Genomic DNA, 19,217 nt, shown 5'->3' on the forward strand with positions numbered 1-19,217 from the left:
TCGAAAAATCTTATTTTTCTCGGAGAAGGATTTACCGAATGTGCCGCGATTGATGAGCGCAATGGAAACGGGCATGTTTAAATGTCTTCAATTTCGCTGAATATTTAAAAGATTTTCCAAGTTTAATTCGTTAAGCTAATTATAAATTTATATATATATATATATATATATATATATATATATATATATAATATAGGTTAGAATAATTTAAACTTCGAGAACATAATTCTCTCAGCGTAAATCTCAATTATTTTTTATGTATTATTCTAAACTTCTTATATTGAACGTTGTTACAACATAATTACTTATTTATGTGCGACCTAGGTGTAACTTTATAAAGTATAAAATAGATCGTAATTTTACTTTTCAAGAATACAGAACTAAACTGTAAAAGAAACTAGGTTTATTATATTATTATTGATATGTTTAAATAAAATATTTTAACGCATTTCTATTGCTATTATCATATAAACTCAATGAATAAAAATAATCAAATAAAAAGAGAGAAGAAATCGAGTTAAAATTGCATATTTAATGTGCGTTTTATTTGAACTATTAAAGTTGATGCACAAAATAGATCAAAGTATCTTGTATTTTTCACTCTATTCTTTCTCATATATATTGATGTAATTATTACAGAAAGATATTTGCATACACCTATAATTGCATTTGCATGTCTTTTATATCATTCGGGTTTATATGTAAATTATCGTATGGCAAGCAATTTCCATTAACGATCTTCTGCGTCATCCCAATATTTTTCGACATCCCAAAAACTGATTCGATAACAAGGCCGTCGTAGAAATGTTCTTATCGGATGTGTTAGCGAATCTGAAAAATCGGGCGTCATACATGGAATTTCGGGTGAAGGATATTCGCGAAGGCGGAGTACGCGGACGATGAAATAAAGCCCGGCTCGAGGATGTTTATCGACGTGTCCGAAGGACATCGGCGTTACTTCCGCGCGCGCGCATTATGTGGGTCACTAGTCCAAGGTTCCGCCGAAACTATGCCCCGGGTTATCGCGCGAGCTCGTGCGCCACACCAGGTAACACGCTGCAGGCACTTCCTGTGTGACCCATATATCCCCGACATTGCTCACCCCTCGTATTTACGTCCAGATTCCGACGGGTGTTTTTAAGTGTCCCAAAAGCCAGTCAAACTATTTGTACATTACTTATATGCATTTTCTAAAGGCATTTTGTGCCATGATGGATTTATGTGGCGTATACAAAATACAAGATAGTTAATAACGAGTTGATAAACGCTCTATTTCGTAATTAAAAAGTTAACCAACTTTTTGCCTACATTTTGACGAATTTATAAACTGCAAGGAAAAACTTCACCGTTATCTCATTAATAATAACGTTCCGTAAGCTCTTGGATTTTTCAACGAATCAAATTAACAAAGCGATGCTCGCATTATTGAATATAAATTGCCTTCTTATTCTTTATAAATCCTTCAATCGCTTTTTATACAGGAAGCTGCCTCAATATAATCATAATATACGTCACTAAAAAATACAGAACAGATGTTGCTGACTGAACAGCTTATTTTTTATATTAAATCATATTGATATAAATTTCTAGAGACTCTAGGAGAGAGTTGAGAAACTGTATTATAATAATACATCGATACGTTGAAAAGAATGATTGTGTGACAAATTGATAAGTAGATGAACAAGAGAATTTCTATAAGATGATAATTTAAAATTAAGTTTACTTTGGCAGTGTTTGATGAATATATAAAAAGCAAACATTTAATTAAATAATCTCTTCGATTATCAAAGATCAACCAGAATTTTATATCAGAATGAGAAATGTTTGTCGCAAAAAAATATTAGGAAATAGTAAATAGATTAGGCAAGAATCTCTTCGATTATCAAAGGTCAACCAGAATTTTATATCAGAATGAGAAATGTGTGTCGCAAGAAATATTAGGAAATAGTAAATAGATTAGGCAAGAATCTGAAAAAAAAATTGAAATTTTTAGAATGTTTCGGGAAATGGAATGTCAGATAGAGACAGAGAGAGAAAAGGGAGACAAGGACGTGGATGGAGGTGAAGGTTGAAATTTAACACGAAAATCGTGCGCTGGCTGCTGGAACAACTCGATGTAGCCTATCGATCTTTAGGCTAATCTGCAATGGTTCCTAAAGAGAGAGGGAGAGAGGAAGTTGTTTCCGAACGTATCTCTTCACGCTCCACGACATCTGTCGATAAGTTATTCAATTCTCGACACTATTGGATTTCTCTTTCCTCGTGAAATGAATCCTCAGTTGCGGTTTAACTATATCCTTACGATTGTAACGACTTGATAAAGAATAAACTCATTTTTCGTTCGTCTTTCGACGCCCATGTGCGTCTGTCTAAGCTTTTCCGCAAGTTCCCCATATACAGCAAAACAAGATTGTAGCAGCATTGTGGCAACATTTCATTGCAATATTACAACATTGCATAAACATTGTGAAATGTTGCAGCAATCTTGCAAGGTAAAATGTCCACTTTCAGAAATATTGTTCTACAAGATTGCAGCAATAATGCGATAAAATATATATGTAATATTACTATTGGATTATTGGAAATGTGCCAAATACATAATCGGACTGAATGTTCTGTACTTAATATTTTTTGCTGGAATTTTATATTTCTGAAATGTTGCTGCAACGTTGTTTAAACTATATTGCAAATTCATGCCTATATAATATTTCTGCAATATTGCTATACAATGTACAATATTGCAATGTTGTTGCAAACTTGTGTGCTGTATGGATCGATTCTCTCGAAGAAGACGAAAGCGGAACCAGATAGTACGAGACGTTTAAACGCGGTTGTATATAATTATGAATTAACGTCGGCAGATGTGTAAAGTCTGGCGAACCTGTAATCGTAATAAAACTCGTGAGTCTGTACGCTCGTGATAAGAAGCTCACGTCTGATTTGCAGCCCATTCATTATTAACGCACATGTATGCAATAGAAGCTGTTCTCTCTCTCTTTCCCTCTGTTTCTCGTTACTTGCACTTGAAGCGACGGAGGATTAAAATTCATAGATATCCTTGAGAATGGATGGGGGTTTCCTGGATATCTCGTAATGGTATCATTTCGCGCATCGATCATCGCTATTTTCCGCAAGCAATGATTATTCCTTTCCTTTTCCTCGTTGAAACTCTAATAAACTTTTAAGATATTAAATCTTGTTAGGTATATATACGTGTTCTCTCTGTAAATTGTCTAGGAAAAGTTGTTCCAAAATTGTATATATTCTTAACATTTGTATACGAGAGCTTTTTGCGTATCAAGATCACGTATATCGAATGAAGCATTCGAGATATATATGCGCGAAAGAATAGGATTACAGGCTGTATTGCGTGATGACAACACACGTGCTCCTCGTGCACGGCATGACCGATCATGCATCGACGACCCGATGAATGCAGCTGTGGCACATGTTTCCTGCAATCTTGCGATTAGATTTTACGGAGAAAACGATGAGATTAAAAGATGCATTTACTTAACTGGCAGACGCGAATATTATTTATTACAATCGTGCAATTATCGTTGCCGCGATTTTATCGGGATTTTTAAGCTCTTTTTGCACTGCATAAGAGCGTGCATTTCTAGATTCGCGACATCGCCGATATTTTTTTTTCACCGATAAAGTACATTTGCATTGTGGAAACGTAACTATGTTTCTGTCACGTGTAAATACATAGTATTATAATAAGACTAGTGTAGTATCCGGTCTGTTTCTGTTTTTCTGTTCTACGCTTCCTCCTTTTCCTTCTCACTTCATAACACCTGTCGATGTATCATTCAAGGTCATCATTGCTGCGAAGTTACGGAACAAACGCGCAATCGAATAATCGATACTTGAACGAGAGGAAGTGGTTGCAAAAAATGTGAGCATTAACGATAGAGATCACCAACGCACGTTTAGTAAAAACAAGTATCTAATTCTCTCGTGCCATGTGCTTCCTGAATAAAGTTGAATTAAAGTCTCTCGAACACACAAATGAAGAATTTAATATAATTTTGATGAAAAGAAAATTCTCATAGTTGATGATAAATATTGTTGATTTGTTTAATTTAGCGAATTAAATTTTATAAAAAAATTTACTCTCTCTATGTTCTATGAATTTTTTTCTACAACGACGCGAATGGTACTTGATATCGTCTACAATCATTTCTCTATTACTATTAGAATCTTAGCATAGGATTATCATATAATAACGTATTGTAATTTATACAGTCTGCCCAGACTTATCAAATTGCGCGTGTCTTAGCACACAGATTAATTTCTAACTTTAAACGTATTGCATACATTATATATGTTAAATCGCAACGCAGTTGCAGCAACATATTCGTATATATACATATTTGTGTGCGCCAGACTGTTCATTTTTATTAAAATAAAAATTTAAAAAAAAAAAACGATGTGCAAAAATGTAAATATAATTTATATATATATATAATTGTAAATAATTATTATAATTATTAAACAAATAAATAATAAACGTAAAGATATATCTTTTTAAACAACATTCAGAAAGATTTATATTAAAACCGGATTGTTTGGTACATATGTATAAATATGTAAATTCGTTCTATTATATATCATCTATTACTAACTAAAAGTTCTAAATGTTTAATAAATTCTTGCTCTCTCAATATAAAATAATTGTGTATGTGTTATATAAATTATTGTGTATCAAACCACATACATTTATGTTTAAAGGTATTTAATAATATCGCATAATTACGTTTTGATTGATTCTATCATTTTGTATTCAAGTTTGTGAATCTGATTAAAATTAAAGACTATTTATAATCATTGTATGCACGATTTAAAATGAGGAAATAAGACACGTAATCCGCGTTATATGTATTATGTATTTCAAAATCTATGATCGTATGTGCGATATCGAAGCATGTTTATAATATTCATTAGGAAGATAGAATTAATCGTATAATTCGTGGAACCGATCATAGATTGAATGATGTTTCAAAAAGTTGTGTTGAATAATTGATTGCATTCACTCCTTATAGTGCATTTTTGTTTCAACTTTATATATTTCGTAATTAATTTGATAATTTTGATGTTATATTTTTGTTTTATTTTATATTTAATTTTATTACTATACTGATTATATTGTTACTTATTGTTATTAATTATCTAAAATATTTCTTCTTGTTATAGAAATTTGAGATATTTGCTATTTAAATTTCACATTTTTTAATATTGACTATTAGCAGATTAATATCACATTAAAATTAAAATTTTATAGTATATTATGCAGAAAATTATTCGTATAAACGGGTTTAATCGAGATTATTCACAAACATCACATAAATTACAACTACAAACATATTGGGTTTATTTTTTAATCTATGTGTCCGCATTAACTATATGATCATATCTGCATTAACAATCTAAATACACATCTGCATTTAGATCACACCCACATCATTTTTTATAAGATGACACTGTAAATGCAATTTTTTTCTTTTACGTAGAAAATGGAATAACGTGTTTCGTTCTCTATTTTCAAAAAGCAATATATATATAAATATATATAAATATATTTCTGAACTTTGTAAATATATATAGCCTTATTAATAAATAAGAGCCTTATAATTTATAATTTATAATTTTTGAAAATGGAGAATGAAACACTTTACTTCATTTATGATGTAAAATAAAATCATGCACACGTGTAGATTGATAATTAATTGGATCAAATGATATGTTTAAATATTCAAATTAATTTCAAAATCTGTAATTAATGGATACAGTATATTGTGATCATGTTTCATATTAATTGAAATTGTCACATAAAAAGTTATGAATAAATAATCAAACTGTTTGATATTAAAACTTCAATGAAAGAAAATCAATAACACGTGTTCCTGAAGCAAATGAATAAGTATGACATTTATTACTAATATATTGGAATATATATTCAGTTTAAAATATTATTTTAACTTCTTTTCAATAACATGAATGTATTATAAAATAACTTTAAAAATCGTGTAAAATACGAGATTCAATAATAAAATTTACACTTATAATTATAATATTTAAAAAAATGTTTACTTTGTGTTTCTCATGTAATATTATTGTTACCACACACACAAACATATATATATATATATATATATATATATATATATTTTGTTAAATTTATAAACTCGAATATCAATCAATTTCTACCAGTTTCAAAATCTTTATGATTATGCGATATATTGTAAAAGTTTGTAGAAATTCTAATTAATAATAAAAATATTTCTGTTTTGAAGAAAAGTTATTGTTAGTTGACAAATCCTCGACAAACTTCATCAGTTGAACTGATAAAATTAACTGATAAAATTCATCAATTTATTTACTTTTTTGAATCGCGAGTGATCATTATATAAGAATAGCGTAACTATATTATTGCATTTTACGGTATACAATTAAGGTAGAAATATAAGTAGCATAGAAGGTTAAGTATTAAATGATTTATAATGATTCATGTAGTTGTAAGGTATTGCTAAATGAAGGCCGCGCGAAAGGTGTTTTATTCGCGTAATTTATACACGGATACACATAATATGATCTATACACGGATATAATAATACTTGATCTAGTTTACTTGATCTTAAACTAAAATAGCATTGACCTCACACATAGAAAACTATGCGAGATGTTTTATTTGTTTTATAATAAATCTATATATAATATATGAATATTTTGTAATACATCTAATATATTAATAAAATAAAAAAAAATGTAATTGCGACAGAAGAGAAAAAAAGAAAAGAGAGAGTTTTTATAAATGTAAATTACTTAATCAGAATCGTCCAAATATGACGCATTACAGCATAACATTTCATCAGGTTGTAAAAAATCATCAACCGCGATAGAAAACACTTCAAGGACTTATATAATTATAATAAAAAAAGTGTAATGAGCAGCTATTCTCTCATGTTCTAATATACCGGAAAATTTTAGGGAGCTTCTTATGTCTTGCATAAAATTATAATAAGAAAAAACTTTTCTTTCACGTAAGAGCATAAGATATGGATATGTAGGCTTGGTTAATATACATACATAATCATAACAGCTTATTTTTCCCTCAATCGTTCGAGTTATTGATTTAACATAATTGTACATCACTATCGAGCCAATTGCGGTCGTCACGATTATGAAATCATATGCATTACTAATGCAAACTGATCGTTAATTATAATATAGTTAGCTATCATTAAAGTTAATTATTATAATGATAGAGTTAATTGTCCAAAATATATTAAAGAAGATTGATTTAAAAAAAAATTTTTGCAACATTTGGTTGACCAGGTTTAATTTTTCCCAGAGAATTTGTTATTAAAAAGCATTTGATAGTTTGGAGACATTTTTTATATGTATATAATGGCGATTCACTTTTTTGTGTAAGTTATATAAATTATTTCAGCAATGTTTATCAATATTTTATATTGTTCCGCAAATTAAGACGCACCTCGCTGCAAACGTTAATACGTGCGCAATCGTGGTTTATTGTTTTCGTAAGTACAATACATTCACGTTACGTAAATGATTATACGAATAACATATTTCACCGTCTCGCAAATTAATTAATTCTGTCGCGAATAGTAATCAGAAGTTTACCGGTACCAAAATAGATTTCCATTTGCGCATTTCATGCTTGCTTCAAAAAACTTTCAGATTTCCTCTCAGCTTTCCATGAATTGAATCGCGGAAGGAAAATCTATTGCGGTGAATTCAAGTGCGATGATTCCACTAAATTTACGGAAAAAAACGTGACGTAGGTCGACTACTCATGCCGATCATTCACAATCATGAATCATTTATTTGAATTTTTATGAACTATCCTGGATAAATGATACACGCATTCCATTAATGGAAAAGAGATAAAACTTCTAAAAATGTGTTCCAGAGATCAAAAAATAATATAGTTACGGAATAAAAATCTTAGAATTAAGAAAGGAATCCAATTTTGAAACAAATAATTTCCATGAATGTTCTGATTGCACTGTAACAAAGCTAAATCTATAGTATAATAAATGTCAAAATAGAAGCATGATGTTATACTCGAAAGAATAAAGTAGATATCCTTGAGACTTCAATAATGTGATATGTATTCGACTGTAGACGATTTGACGCACGTCTGCATCTGGTATGACGTATCAATTTAATATGCCGATATATCGTATAGGAATGTCGATATTTGATAAAACTAAAAAAATTTAGGAAATATTCCAACTAAAAAATGCTATATTATTTTTAAAATATTCAACAGAGAATATATGCATACATATATACACGAAAAATATATATCTAAAAAAAAATTACCAGTTTGTTCGGAAAAAATCAAATAAAACAACTCAGAAAAATCTATTGTACTTAATAATTAAATCAAATCTATAAGCAATAACTACCTGTGTATTGTTAATCAAGTTTTAATTGTTAATAAAATATACGACCATACGTACACACACATAGTTATCTATATAAAGCTATATAAATAAAGAATTGTGGAAAGAACTTCTCGAACCTTTAAAAAGTTCGTAAATATTCCACTTTTATGGTAGCTACACAGATCCGTTTGGTTATTTACGCACATGCAGATAAACCTGACCGAACGACCAAGCATTTGCGAGACTCATAAATTCAGCACACTTTTAGATGAGCAAGAAAGCGTTTTTCAGTTAAGAGAAAAAAGAATGCAAATTAAAGACAAACGACATAAATGCGCCACAAAATGATTCTGGATAAAATAACAAAGCCTTAGATTGATATTAAAATATGTTACAGAATACAATAAGAAATGACTGAAAAGATATGTTTTCTGTTTTTTATTCACGACAGAAATTCTCTTTGTTATCTTTTTCTTTATTAAAACCATTGTATGACTAATATCGATACACCAATCTTTTAAAGTTTTTAATAACATAATTTGGAAAAAAATTACTTTTATTTTTAACTTTTAGATTTTAAAAATCTAATTAAAAGTTAGTAAAAGTTGAAATATCATAAAAAAATTAAGCGAAAATCGTATTTAATTAAAAAAATGTTTTATATATCTATTTAAAAATAACATTTCTTTCATTAGCATATTTCAAAAAACAAATCATATATCAAACAACTACCTATTATGTCTTATCGCATAATTACGAAAAGCTAAAAATCTTAAAATCTGTCAAATATGATAAACCGCACTTTATCATATTCATACAACGACGCAATTAATTCGTTTGCATAATTTATAAATAAACTATTTACGCAGTAAGGAATGTGAACGTTTAATCTAAAAATGTTGGAAATGTCCTACATGATTATCATTTGCGGTTTTCTGTGGGTTTTTACTTTTTGCTTACGTGTCCTTCGAGGAAGATGACGATCGAGATAAAGAAAAAGGATCAAGCGTCACTAACTAAGACCGGGAAACTTGTTCATAAAAATAATTGTGAGCCTGTTTGACTGTTCCTTATCCCACTCCCACTCGGATGCCAACTGAGAGAGGCGAGAGTAGAAATATAAACACACAATCCATAGATTGTGCCGTGAAATCGTTGATTCCAAACGCGACCGTCGTCCACGTCGTATTAATTAAGTGCTCGTTCGAATCGAAAGTATCTTCGGGAAAACATCGCAAAAATGTCTTTGATACCATCAACGATTTTCGCCTTATCTCTTATCAACTTTGCCTTATCAGCCGATCCCGACCTGGAACTGCAATTACTTCATGTGGTAAAGGATTATTTCATTTTTTTTTCCTAGATAAATCAACGCGTGAAATCAATGAAAATCGCTTTCTTGGAGGATGTGTATGAACGACGAAGTGTGTGAAAGAATTTATTTGATTGTTTCCAAGAGCTTTTTTCGATTTTTTGTAGTAAAAAGTAGTTTGAGATTTTTTTCTTTCAAAAGTATCAAATAAATGTTATTCCTAAATTGTTTCAAATCAGTAAAAGACAAATAGATATTTTTGTAGCGCAAGTCGCGCAGATGTGAGTTTGATATCGAGAAAAGTTTTCGAGAGAAATTAAGAAGTTACGAGAAAGCGATCCGTCGTACGAGAGACAAGTAACGAAACATTTGCATTATCGTGACAGTTTGTGAGGTGACAGTGATGATAATAGATGATGACGACATAACTTACATAAGTATGTTCTGTTTCAAAGATATTTCGCCATGGTGACAAAGTGCCCCATCGAGAGTTCCAAAATTACCCCAATGATCCGCATCGGAATCACTCTTACTATCCGATAGGAAACGGCGATTTAACGAATGTAAGTATAAATTATAGCGATCAAAATAAAATATCGTATTATGTAATTCCGTGATCAATTTAATTATATCAACAATTATATTATATTTAATCATTCAGGAACAAAGAGCATTCTAATATTATTTTCTTATGCAATATATTCGAATTGCACACGTGTTTTAAAAGTAGATTAAATCACATGCTGTCATAAGATAGTTCTCACAAAGCAGTTATCTATTTTATGCTCTTCGTCTTATATAACATTAACACGAGCATTTGACATTTATCATCGCGCATCGAAGTTTCAAATATTCTGATATTTTTTATAATGTAACAAAAAATTAATTCTCTGATTTCGATACAGATAATCGTTACTTTGAAGATTAAAGATGAGAAAATATTTCAGTTTAAAACTTATATAATATCTTCCGATATTCATCTTTCGATTTGTCTAACTATAACGCTCTCTCTCGTGAATATTAGGAAGGCAAGCTGCGGGAATACAAAATCGGGACTATGTTGCGCGGAAGATACGATCAATATTTCGGCCCGAATTATTGGCCGGCCAAGATCTATGCCCGATCTACGGATGTCCCGCGAACCCAGCTGTCTCTTCAGTTGGTTCTAGCAGGATTATTCCCGCCCTCCGAGAGGCAAATCTGGAATCCGCGCTTGCCCTGGATTCCGACGTGGACGTTCTTCGTGCCGTACAAGACTGACAACCTCTTGTTTCCGCATTACTGCCATCGGTAAGTAACTTTATGAAAATTGGATCGTCGGGACATAATAATAGAATGAATGATCATTAAATTTCGTTTTTTAGTCTCCTTTCCTCGAGCTTATCTCTCTTGTACGTCTAAGAACGTATGTTTTTTCTTTTATTTTATTGTTCTTTTTATTTTATATATTTAATTATTTTTTTTCTACAATGCAAAGTAAGCAAGATCCGGAATCAAAAGAAAAAGATTTGATCATTTTATATGCATTTTTTATACTCTTTGTATGCAACTTTATCCAGTAATGATTCAATTTACAAATAGTTATTTTTTTATTGATTTTTAGATACAGAGAAGAATATCAACGATTCCTTCAACTGGACAGTACAAAAAAGATAATTAATAAGTATAAGAACATAATGGATTATTTGACCGATCATTCTGGTAAATTAATTAACAGTACGGATGCAGTTAGTCACTTATATAATTTACTCAAAGAAGAGGTGAGCAATTATTTTTCGACGGTGATATAAATCATCTAAAATATATTTCATCAAATTTCTATCATAACAATCATTTCTAGGCTGCGCAAAATTTGACACTGCCAAGATGGACTCAGAATGTTTTCCCTAGTCCGATGGAAGAAATACTAAAACTGGATTTCAAACTTAAATCATACACAAAAACTTTGAAGAGATTAAATGGAGGTAGGTATGATTTATATATTATATAAAAAAATTTTTCTAAAATATAAACTTGGACAATAGATTTTGTTTATCCTCAGAAAAAAGATCAACTGTATAATATAATACAATGAAAATAATGTTATTTTCCAAACCTTCTGCGTTAAATTTTATTTAGTAATATTAAATTGTAAACACAATTATTTTTTTGTACTAATAACAAATAATAGTAGTACTTGTGCAATTAGGAAAAATTAACAGATAAATGAACAAACATATCAAATGTGCCATTTATCCCGCATTGTTTAAATCTATTTGTATTTGAATTCACGAAACGTTAGGGTATCGTTGCAGAAAGAAGTGATTTTCAACAATTCCTTTAAAACTAAAGAAAACATAATATTCATCCTTTAAGATCAAAGCTTTATGAATTTCTTAGGTATTCTCGCAAAACTTTACCGCAGGCAGAAAGCATTTATAACTTGAAAAGAATGCATTTCTGAACTTATAATCATACCTTTTCTTGTGTTCAAAATGAATAAAATATGCTGCTGGTATGATAATTTACTCTGAGAATATCTTCTATATATAATTGACACATCTTTTTTTCATTATTAAAAATTATTTAAAATAATCTACTAAAATATTTTCATTACATTATAATTCTATATGTATATTACTGTTATAGGCACGTTGCTTCGCAAAATAGTAGACGATATTCAAGAGCAAAAAGCGGGAAAATCGGCACATGACAGAAAAGCTTTTCTATTTGGCAGTCACGAAGCCAATATAGCCGCCCTTGCTAACGCTTTGGGAACGAACGAACCAAAAATCCCTGCTTATGGTTCTACGATTATTTTAGAGACTCTTCAGGACAAGAAAGGAATTTACTATATTCGGGTACGTTATATGACACTTAATTGTCTCATCAATGAAATAAACCAACGAATTAAATTATATTTATAGAACCTGCTAGATTTCCCATGTAGAACATAATCGATAAGAACAGCTCTATATCTGTCAAAATAGTTTTAAAAAACAATTCTATAGCTATCAAAATAGTTAAAAAATCGATTATTCTAGTTTTATAATATATACCACGTTACATTCCTGTTATAATATTTTATATGATACATAAAAGATTGTTATACTTTCACAGGTTTTATTATGGACTGGCGTCACAGAGCAACTGATTATACAGACGATTCCAGGTTGCACGGAATTGTGTCCTTACGTAAAATTCCTCGATATTGTAAAGGATGTTTTACCAAATGACGACGAGTACTATTGTCGACGGGATAAAACGACGGAGGATTTGATACCACATTATCAATCCTTGGCGACACGTATAGCCGACGACCAATTTTGGCGATGCATCTTCTTCGTCGTTCTATTTGTATTCGCGTCGAAATTCGTAGAAAAGTGATCTCTATCGACGCGGATTCTAAAGATATTGATTTTCCTTTTTTCGAGGATTTTAATCAAGGAAATAGTTGTGCAAACGATCGACTTGCGTACTAACCGATACCTGGTATCGGAAATACTTGATCGAACTATGAGAGTACTCGGAAGGTCCAGCGAGGTTGCGGTTATACATTTCGCAGCGTATGTTGCGGTTAGCGCGTTGATGCATTTTACCGCACTTGCTGTTACACTACGCGAACTACTGTGTACATATGTAAATAGCTGTCGGTATATTGATTGTAGTTGATACCGTAATCATTTCAAAGCAAACATCTCACTCATGGACGCGTATTATCTAGAATGTGGAATTTTGAAAACCGACGTCGTACTTAATCAATCATTCATATTCGTCAGTAAATGTGTCGGCAAAAGTCGCCTACGATACTCTGTAACATTATCCACTGCCATACAAGCCTCAAAAAATCGCATTACTATCATGTCAATATTTTGAATAATATTGTATTTATGATCTTGTATAATTCCATGAAAATCAAATATTAATAAACCGATGAATTGATTAAACAACTATGATATATGTTTCTTGTCAACTTACTATATTTATACACGTAACTATATTTAACAGTATTATGTAATAAGAAATAATTCAGTTTTTTCTCTTATATATTAAATATGTTAAATTTTATATATATATATGTAAATAGTTAAATTTTTTATACATAAGATTCCGATAATAGAAAATAATCCAGTGACCTGGACATGTAAAAAGTAAACGTCAATTTGACAACCGTTTTATGTCACAGATATCGTAATCGGATTAAGTTCTTCGTTTGAGAAATTAGAGCAAATTTGATTCTAAAACGAACAGATCGACTCTTCTATTCTTGTCGAGATGAAGAGTTCAAGAACCTGAAAGCGATCGAACACCAATTTCCACGTAGAATCACGAGATAGAAATGGATACCCTGCGATTTCGATCGACCAATTCGTCGCTTCGATTTGGAGAGTCGTTAAAATTGTATATGAGAAAAAAGTGGCCATCAATAATATCTCTATTTGCATATAATTTGCGCATGCAATTGCGCGATGCAATTCGATATTTACACCGCGTTAAAATGTTTGAGAAACACTGCTCCTGGAAGATCCGCGCGTGATCCTTCGCCGTCGTTTTCCGTTCTGCATGGAATCAAGCATCCCGTCGTAGAGATACGCGCAAGCAAGAGGGGTCCCTGCACTTTCGTTACGGTGATTCACCTTGCGTGGCGAAACTACGAATGCGTGTGCATCTGGGATGCATCCGTTAAGGAGTAAGTACGTTTCGTATGAAGCGCGCGTTATTTACATAACGACGTTTATTACGTAATTACGGTTCTTTGATGGCATACTGCCACGATGAGGTATATCACGTGATACCGCAAATGATACACGTTTATTTTATATTCTTCTATTATTATATGAGATTAATGCATCCAACACGGTCGAGGATTAAAACGGTATCAAAAATTAATAGTGCGACGACTCTCTTCCATTTGACCCGATTTGAAATAGCTAATAATCATATTAGCACGAATAATGGCACAGTATAAATACACACTTTATAAATTATATTAAATAACATTTATTTGGTTAACCTGTTTTTCTTTCCACTGCTATAAATATATTTTTATTTCAGTGATACGCGGCACACATGAACATTTTATTGAATATTAATTTAAAACGATCTCATAATACTGACTTGTTTCTAATAAAAAACTAACCGGAGTATTTCGAGATTAATTGTAAGAGGAACGTTTTCGATACGATATCTATAATTAGCCGCCTCCAATGTACTTTATACTAGTCGATACGCGCTATAAGTACTCTGCTATACACTAATTTGCTCGAAATTGTATACATAGTGTGTAAGCGCGCTGCTCAATTTAGATAATTAACAGTATGGCTCGTATTTGTTTGTCAAAGTATTTTATTCCTTTAGATGTCTAAAGATATATAGATGAAAGATTCTCTCTCGTTAAAAAAAGATATAAAATCTTGTTTTGATAATTTTTTACAAAAATATATAATAAACACAGAAATTTTATTTAAAATATTTTTATGATATTAAAAAAATCAACTGCATGTTAACACGAGGTAAAAACTTTGTAATGTATGTTATTCTTTTTCGCGAATTATTTATGAATAGTGATCGTACGTTCAGGAATACGTGTACATGGTCATAAAAGATGGCAAATTACAAGCGTATAAAGGTGAAGGTGTGGGAATGCATACCATCGATGAGTGGTAGTAATGTCCTCTCAAGGCAAGAGTTTCTCAATAGACGTACGATTGTTTAAGTGACAGGCGCAGATACGGTGCCGGCGAAGGAGCATCGCGAAGGAATTTCTAGTTTGCATTACGCGAATTCCAGCATCGTCGCTATAAGTATATGTTCGCTCGTTCTTTAAATATTTTTAACATTTCCTCGATTGCCGGCAAGAATGCGAGATTTTGCCGAATTAAGCAAGATAGAATATAAATATATATATTATATATACAATATAAATATAATCATATGAATATAAATATAAACATATAAATTATTATAGAGAGACAGAGATAAAAATTAATAGAGAAATGAATATTATAACAATGACGTTGTTACCATTTATATGACGACAATAAATATTAGATTTTAATTAAAAATTATAAACGTATCGAATTTAATTCGTAATAACAAATATATAGCTGACTATAAAATCAGCAACTTACTGTAGGCGGCTTGTAATATATATGGACCGCTACAAGTGTTGTGACACGTGCCTACCGAGTGACTTTACCTCAATAACAACGTGCTATGTGACGTACTTAGTTTTTACTTGTTTTCGCGATTTCCAAAAGCGAGAGATCGTCCTCATCCGCGTACACATCGAGTCAGTCGAAGCGTAGCGAGCGAGCAAGTCACTGTACGTGTAAGCGAACTTTAATATAACGATTTGATTTGATATATCATTTCATTTATCACCACTGTCCTTCTCTCCTACAAATCAGAAGTGGTCCACGTCTACAGAGAAAATCCATTTGTGCCTGTTAAATACGACTTGCTCGCGGATATAAAATTTAATTTGTCTGTTTAAAACGGTGCTTCGACAATTTGTGATTTGACGACTAGCGACGGTAATAGTAGTTATCGCTATAAATTTTGTGCACATTGAATTGAAATTTGATATTGTTTCGGACTGCAATTATTGACTTGCAACGCTTGGCGTACTTTGTTGTCGTGAATTTGAATTGTTAACGGCTTTACATGTTACATACTTGTTATTGAGTGGTGGTGTTGTGAAATGGAGGGGTCACCTCGAAACGACTTAAACCAGTTAACGGTAATAAATTTAAGAGAAGTTGCACGATCTATTGGACAACCGATGGCGGGGACAAAAGCCGAATTGGTGACTCGGATACTGTCCGTCAAAGAACATATTTGGAGGGCGGCGGCTGAGCGGTTGAGTGATGGTGCAGCGCATAATTTGCCGATAGTGGATACTGACGCTAGTACGTCGGGGCAATCGAACTCAGATGAAGAGATCCATTCGAACCCAATGTCGCGTCCTGAAGAGGCTGCGGTAACACCGCATCATCGCGAAATGCCGCCAGAGCTGATGGCAAGAGAGCTCGAGCTGTTGCGACGGGAGAAGGCATTGCTGGAGCGAGAATTGAGCCTCGCTCGAAGGGAACAAAAAACATCGGTCGACGCGGGAAACAGTGTTAATAATAATTGCGTTTTCGATCCAAAATTTAATATTCAAGCCATTGGCAACCTATTGAACGAGTTCCACGGCGATTGCAATAATTTTGACATATGGAAAAAACAAGTCGAACTTTTACGCGTCACTTATCAACTCGATGAAAACGCGACTAAAATATTGATCAACTCGCGACTGAAAAATAAAGCATTGAATTGGTTTCACTCAAGACCAGAATATCTACAACTGAATACCACCGAGTTATTGCTAGAGATGTCTCGAGTCTTTAATAATCGGCCGAGCAAATCGACATTGAGAAAAAACTTGGAAAGTCGCAAATGGCGAAGCGGGGAAGCGTTCTCAGAATATTTCTATGAGAAAACAATTCTCGCAAATAAAGCATCGATTGATGAGGAGGAACTTATCGATTGTCTGATTGATGGAGTACCAGACCCTCACATGCGCAGTCAGGCAAAGATGTTCCGCTTTGCATCTGCGACGGACTTGTTGGATGCTTTTCGGAGTTTGTCACTGGATGTGGAATTGAAAAATAACGCAGAGCAAACTGTGAGAGGACAGCAATCAGGAACTTCGATGGAATCGCAACATAAAGAGGGAACTGCCACGATACGGAGCAATCCGGTTCGCTGCTATAACTGTGGAACACCCGGGCACCTTTCCAGAGATTGTAAGCGGGAGCCAAGGCGCGAGAAGGGCTCGTGCTTTGGATGCGGCAGCGTCGGACATCGCATACAAGGCTGTCCTAAATCACAACCAAAGGCAGAGAATACAACGAACATGATTCAAGCAATCCCGCCGGTCGCCCCATACTTGGTAAATCTTACATATCAGATTGCGAGTAACTCGAACGACGAGTATAAATGTTCATTAGTAGCGATGATCGATTCGGGATCTCCAATAAGCTTAATAAAAAAAAATTTTGTTCCCCTTGACAATTGTATTCCGGCGGTAGAAAACCAATCATTTTACGGTATTAATGGTACAAAATTAGAAATTTTAGGAATTTTTGAGAGAGATGTCGAGGTTAATAGTGTTATAATAAAAATTAAATTTTTTGTAGTACCGGACACAGCGATGACTTGCGCCGCATTGCTTGGTAGAGATTTTATTTCGTCACCGTCAATCAAAGTATTGTTGGGAGAAAAAGTTAACATTTCGCGAGCAGAATTGGAACCTGATGATAGCTCAGATTTTTCAAAACAAGTTTTTCATATCTCATATACAAATCATCCATCGTCCGTTACCGAAACATTAAATATTGATCCCCGTCTCGATTTCAAAGTGAGAGGCCGTATTGAGCAGATATATAAAAACGAATATATTACGAAAACAAATAACGTATTTGCGCGCGGAGAGGTCGAAGTGATTATCAATTTAACGCATAACCGACCTATCAGTTTTAGACCGCGTAGACTTTCATTTGCTGACAAGGGAAAATTAAATCAAATGTTAGATAAATTATTACGGGAACAGATTATTAGACCAAGTAATTCACCATATGCTTTTCCGATTGTACTTGTACATAAAAAAAATGGCGAACGACGGTTATGTGTTGATTACCGCGAACTTAACAAAATAACTATAAAAGATAATTTTCCGACTCCGTTGATCGATGATCACTTGGATCAGCTGCGCGAAAAATCATACTTTTCAAGCCTCGACTTACGAGATGGCTTTCATCACGTGAAGGTCGCGGACGAGTCAATAAAATTTACTTCTTTTGTAACGCCTGCGGGTCAGTTTGAATTTCTAAAAATGCCCTTCGGACTGACAAACGTCCCACGAGTATTCCAGCGATACATTAATGACATTTTTCGTGACCTAATCCGGGCAAACAAAATATTAGTATATCTTGACGATATATTGATTGCGACAAAAGATATCGAGGAACATTTGGAAATTCTGGTAGGAGTTTTCAATTTAGCCCGACGATACGGATTGCAATTTCGTTTAGATAAGTGTTCGTTTTTGTATCGTGAAATTGTTTATCTCGGCTACTTGATCGATGAGAATGGTATTCGACCCAGCATGGCAAATGTGGAGTCTGTTGTCGACTTCCCAGTACCACGTAACGCAAAGGAGCTTCATAGATTTGTATGTCTCGCTAGTTATTTTCGACGCTTTATTAAAAACTTTTCAATTATAGCGAAACCACTTTACGAATTAATTAAAAAAAACGCGACCTTCCACTTTGGCCCCGAAGAAAACCACGTGTTTGAATTGCTGAAGAAAATGCTGTCATCACAACCGATTCTTGCTATATATTCACCAAAGTTGGTAACAGAGTTACATTGCGATGCGAGTGCGAACGGATTTGGCGCAATATTATTGCAAAAACAGAATGATAACACCATGCGGCCTGTATCATATTTTAGTCGGAGAA

General features: G+C 32.7%; 2 protein-coding genes across 6 annotated transcripts in view; one reads left to right on the top strand and one right to left on the bottom strand.

Moving 5' to 3' along the window:
* RhoGEF3 (Rho guanine nucleotide exchange factor 3) overlaps positions 1–19,217 on the bottom strand; it is a 155,726-nt gene that overhangs the window by 125,440 nt on the left and 11,069 nt on the right. The gene's annotated exons all lie outside the window — the stretch shown is intronic.
* On the top strand, positions 9,510–13,667 carry LOC114930613 (venom acid phosphatase Acph-1). The gene is made up of 7 exons (XM_029302468.2): positions 9,510–9,753; positions 10,188–10,295; positions 10,757–11,022; positions 11,336–11,492; positions 11,573–11,696; positions 12,361–12,572; positions 12,832–13,667. Exons 1-7 carry the CDS (start codon positions 9,661–9,663, stop codon positions 13,096–13,098), a joined length of 1,227 nt encoding a protein of 408 aa, XP_029158301.1. The 5' UTR covers positions 9,510–9,660; the 3' UTR covers positions 13,099–13,667.

The sequence above is a fragment of the Nylanderia fulva genome, unplaced genomic scaffold (assembly GCF_048542155.1).
Source record: "Nylanderia fulva isolate GAGA-0341 unplaced genomic scaffold, ASM4854215v1 Scaffold30, whole genome shotgun sequence".
Classification (NCBI taxonomy): Eukaryota; Metazoa; Arthropoda; class Insecta; order Hymenoptera; family Formicidae; genus Nylanderia; species Nylanderia fulva.